We start from the raw sequence: 4,201 nt of genomic DNA, 5'->3' as shown, positions 1-4,201 counted from the left end.
TTAAAACAACCGAGGAGACGACACTAGTGAATTCTTCGTTTCACCGAAGAATCTTCGAGAATCTCCCCGTCGGATTTGCCCGGAGTCCAGAGGTCGTCCCTTTTGGCTTGAGCTAGGTTAAGTTAGTAGTCTGAACCCTTATGTGTGGATAAATTCACCAATATCGACTGTATTCAGGGAACAGACATCACAAGAGGATTTTTCACTTTCTGGAGTAGGAGTGTTCTATAAGTTATCCACCCCGAAAAAGACTGCGCCAAGCTCTATCGACCACAATATTGGGTTCCGATTTTTTTAGAATGTTCCAACTCAGACAAACTGTGCTTCTTTTTCATTTCTTTTTCTTACTGGTGTACTATTGGTGTATGAGAAAAAAATAAATACAGCTCACATTGAAAAGTTGAACTTTCAGTTAACCTCGGCATAGTAAAATATCGTATTATTTTTTAATGAACTGCACAAGAGATTGTATCCAAAAAAATTAGTATATAATAATATAATAATAATATAATGTATAGTAATATAGTCGACAGACAGAGAGAGCAGAAAATGAAAAAAAAATTGTAAAATGTTAGAATTTTCGAATGAATGACTTCCAAAGAATTAAAAGATTGCATAGAAAAACCAGTATGTAATAATAATATAATGTATAATAATATAGTTCAAAGAACAAGAGAGCAGAAAAACACCTGGAGCTAGAAAGTGGAAACAGAAAAGAAAACGGCTCGAGAGGAAAGTCGTTACATACGATGACATTCTTTTTTTTTAAACGTTTGGGTCCCATAACGAAGTTATGGACCAGATGTGAAGTTAATCAACGTTCAACTGGCTGAACTTCATCCGAGAAACACCTTTTCAAGCAGAACTCATACCGCGCCCCATGGTTAATTTTCTGACACGGCGTTAAATGTAAAAATTTGAAACTTAAAAAATGAAACCATTCTAAATGAACGAGGAAAAAATGAAAAAAGGGAAATGAAACGAAACAGAGGATGTAGTCGCTCACATTAATGTTGCCCTATGGAGAACTGTAACACGGGAAAAGTTATTAGTTAAGTTAGGGAAAAGTCATGGAAAAGTTCCATCCTCTCTTTTTTTTCAGCCGGGAAATTTGACTCCGCACCAGAAAAGAAAAATGCTGCTCTAATGCATAGCAAACAAGCACTGCATAGAAATCAGTTTTTGTTTGTGGGATGTAATCCTACAACCTGCACGCAGAATCAAAAATAATTTAGAAAAGAAGACTTTTTCCAATTCTTGAGAAAAAAGAGTATTTATTTTAAACTTTCCCCAAAATTTGCACCTTTTACGGATGACAAGTCGCCAGAAAAAAAAAGAGTTGCTAGTCTGATGTCAGCCATTTCCACGAAAAGAATCCTATGATTAGTTATTTCCAAATTATGAACACAATTAACAAAGATGAGGAAAGGTAGTAAAAGTTCAAGAAATGATGCGAAAAGTAGAAAAGAAAGATCTTAGAATTAGATCTTAGAGAACTGCCACTGTCATGACAACATCCAGAAACTCTAACTCCCGAGGTTTTCCTGTTAAGAAAACCGAACAGCTGTGAATGAGGTCCGTATGGCTTGGAGAATTTGCCTGATGATAAGGTGAGTAGAAAAAACCCAAAAAAATAAGGATAGGAATTATAATGTAAGAAAAATTATGTAGAAATCAAATAGAACCAAAGCTTAGTGTTCAAGTAGAAGAGAAAGAGAAGAGAAGGGATAAGAAAAGGAAAACATCCTACAGAAATTCCTTCTGAATTTTTTAAGCAGAAATTTGTTCCAATACGAACTGTTGTAACTAGTATCTATAGCCTATTCAATGGTCAAGGGATGAAAAAATGAATTCAAGGGAAACTACGACGAGAACGCGACAACAACTCCTGATAAAGGTGGAAAGCATAGAAAAAATGATATTAATTAGAAGGTCTAATGGTCCTGCGGGGAAATTCATCATCGCTTCTCGCAAAATTCGAAGACTCGAGAGGACAGAAAACAAATATGTAAATGTTGATGAACAACCAAAACATGCTAATCATTCCAGCTTCAATCCATCATAGCAATGGGACGGGTCCCATGCAGATAGTCTTTAATATTTTTTCAAACCCGACCTTCTATTTCACCAGCGAAGAAGAAGATCAACAGTTCAATTTAGTTGTAACGTTTCGCAAAAAAAAAAACAAATGGGATCTTCAAAATTGATGCAGCACAGCGAAAATATTAGGCGGTGGACTAGTGGGAACCACTAAACAAGAGCCGCTGGTCCAATTTTCTGTACTAAAAATAAATTGGGTAATTTTAGGAACAAATGCTAACATTTATAGATAAGCATTTTATCGGTTATATCATCTTATTTATATTATGTACTATTTATATTTATCTATATTTTGCATTTATATTTATGGTTATGTTGTGCAACTATTTATGTATGCGTATTTATGTATTTTATCACTCATCTCACACTGATCTCGAGTACGCCGACGATGTTGTTATATTCGCGGAAAGCAGTACAGAACTCCAACATGTTGTCAACCTTGTATCGAAACTGGCCGCAGCCTATGGACTACGTCTACGTACTGGTAAATGCAAGCAGATGTGGATCTCTTCGAGACCTCGAACGGGAATCAGGGTGGACGGACAACCAATAGAACTCGTCGATGAGTTCTGTTACCTGGGCTGTACGCTGAAGAACAACGGCAGCTACGAGAGAGATGTTCAGCAAAGATGCGCTAAGGCCACTTCTGCATTTCACTCCTTAAAGAAATGTCTGTGGTCGACCCCCATCACCAACGAAGTCAAGCTGCAAGTCTACCTATCCGCAATTCGCCTCATCATGATGTACGGATCGGAGACTTGGGCAGCACCATCAACGGTTATGGAGAGGCTTGACTGCACGGAACGAAAGCTGCTTAGACGGCTACTTGGCTACTTTTGGCCTAGGGTATGCAACAATGAAGATCTTTAGGCCGAAATTGAAGTGTTATACCGGCGGATGACACGTGAAAGATACCAACATGCCGGGTTCGAGCTGGAAGAAGCCACCTGGCCGAAAACGGAAGTTCTGGACTGAGGTGGTGAAAGAGGACCTGAGGACACTCGGCGTGGATAGGCAGTTCAGGCGAGACGTAAGGTTTCGCAGAATATGGAATAGCGACGAATGGATTGATTCTGTGCAGGCTCTCGCAGAAGATCAAGAAGGTTGGGCAGAGCTGTGTTCAAGGACGGCACACCTCGGCGAAGATGCGAGTAATCGCGTCAGGCGATGACATCAGCCCGCCGATTAAGTCACGTAAGTCATCACACATTATTTATATTATATTATACACATATTAGGGCGGTTGTAGTGTAGCGGTTAGAGGTTCCGCTTCCTGCACAATCGATCGTAGGTTCGAATCCGCTCTGGTGCTCAGTAAGCCGTTCACCCTTCAGGGTCGATAAATTGGTACCAGACTTGTCTGGGAGGTCTTGACACATCGACTAACCCCCGCAAGTCATTGTGGAGGCCAGTTACACGTTCGTAAACCTCAAATGATTCTGAATTGAAGTGAACGTGGAGGGGGGTCCCAAGCGGATTGATTAACGCCAGACACTTTATCCTTTATCCTTTATTATTTATATTTCTATCATTTCATTGAGAACAACATGCGGTGATTATTTCCGAATGGAAATACAGGAAAATTTTGGGTGAATTGAAAGTAAACAGGGAAATTTGTGGATTGCTACAATCCCTAACTCCCAGTCTTCCGGGGGTGGGATGATTATCTGCAGATTTCAATCCCATCCGTCACTCCCAGCCTATTCACATAGTCTCCGCATACAATTCAGACTACTAGCTACTATTATTTTTTATTTAGATCTCACAAATTTTTATCTTTAGCATTTCCAAATCCAGCCACGAACGGTTTCAACAAATTCTATTAACGAGATCAAGGTGTTGGTAGTAAAAAGTGGTTGAGAACTTCTTCGCTTCGAGGAAAAAAGAAGAAAAAAGGAAAAACGATGAGTTACAAAATCAAGAGGATCACTACTGACACGGCGACAAATCATAATACGACGAAAATGAAGTGTTTCTGTAAAAAAGCGATACTGGATACTGGATTCTTAGAATTTTTGGAATTTGTGATTTTTTTATTAATTATCATTTTTGTTAGTTTTTATTATTAATTTTTTAGAGTGGAATTTTCTTGGAATTGGAT

At 38.7% G+C, this 4,201-nt stretch overlaps 2 protein-coding genes across 3 annotated transcripts; both read left to right on the top strand.

Moving 5' to 3' along the window:
* Window positions 1-2,406: 2,406 nt before the first annotated feature.
* On the top strand, window positions 2,407-2,970 carry RB195_011741 (uncharacterized protein; the record flags this gene model as incomplete). Of its 2 annotated transcripts, none has more annotated exons than XM_064193288.1 (1): window positions 2,407-2,970. In XM_064193288.1, one exon carries the CDS (start codon window positions 2,407-2,409, stop codon window positions 2,968-2,970), a length of 564 nt encoding a protein of 187 aa, XP_064050871.1. The 2 variants fall into 2 exon arrangements, with proteins under 2 accessions (XP_064050871.1, XP_064050872.1); XM_064193289.1 differs by having other exon boundaries at window positions 2,434-2,970.
* A 49-nt stretch (window positions 2,971-3,019) lies between these two features.
* Window positions 3,020-3,271, top strand: RB195_011740 (uncharacterized protein; the record flags this gene model as incomplete). The annotated part of the gene is made up of 1 exon (XM_064193287.1): window positions 3,020-3,271. The coding sequence occupies one exon, from the start codon at window positions 3,020-3,022 to the stop codon at window positions 3,269-3,271; it is 252 nt and encodes an 83-aa protein (XP_064050870.1).
* Between the last annotated feature and the right edge of the window lie 930 nt (window positions 3,272-4,201).

Source organism: Necator americanus, chromosome III (assembly GCF_031761385.1).
Source record: "Necator americanus strain Aroian chromosome III, whole genome shotgun sequence".
In the NCBI taxonomy this organism is placed as follows: Eukaryota; Metazoa; Nematoda; class Chromadorea; order Rhabditida; family Ancylostomatidae; genus Necator; species Necator americanus.
Note: the sequence above shows the minus strand (reverse complement) of the source record. Positions and strands in the feature narration are given on the sequence as shown.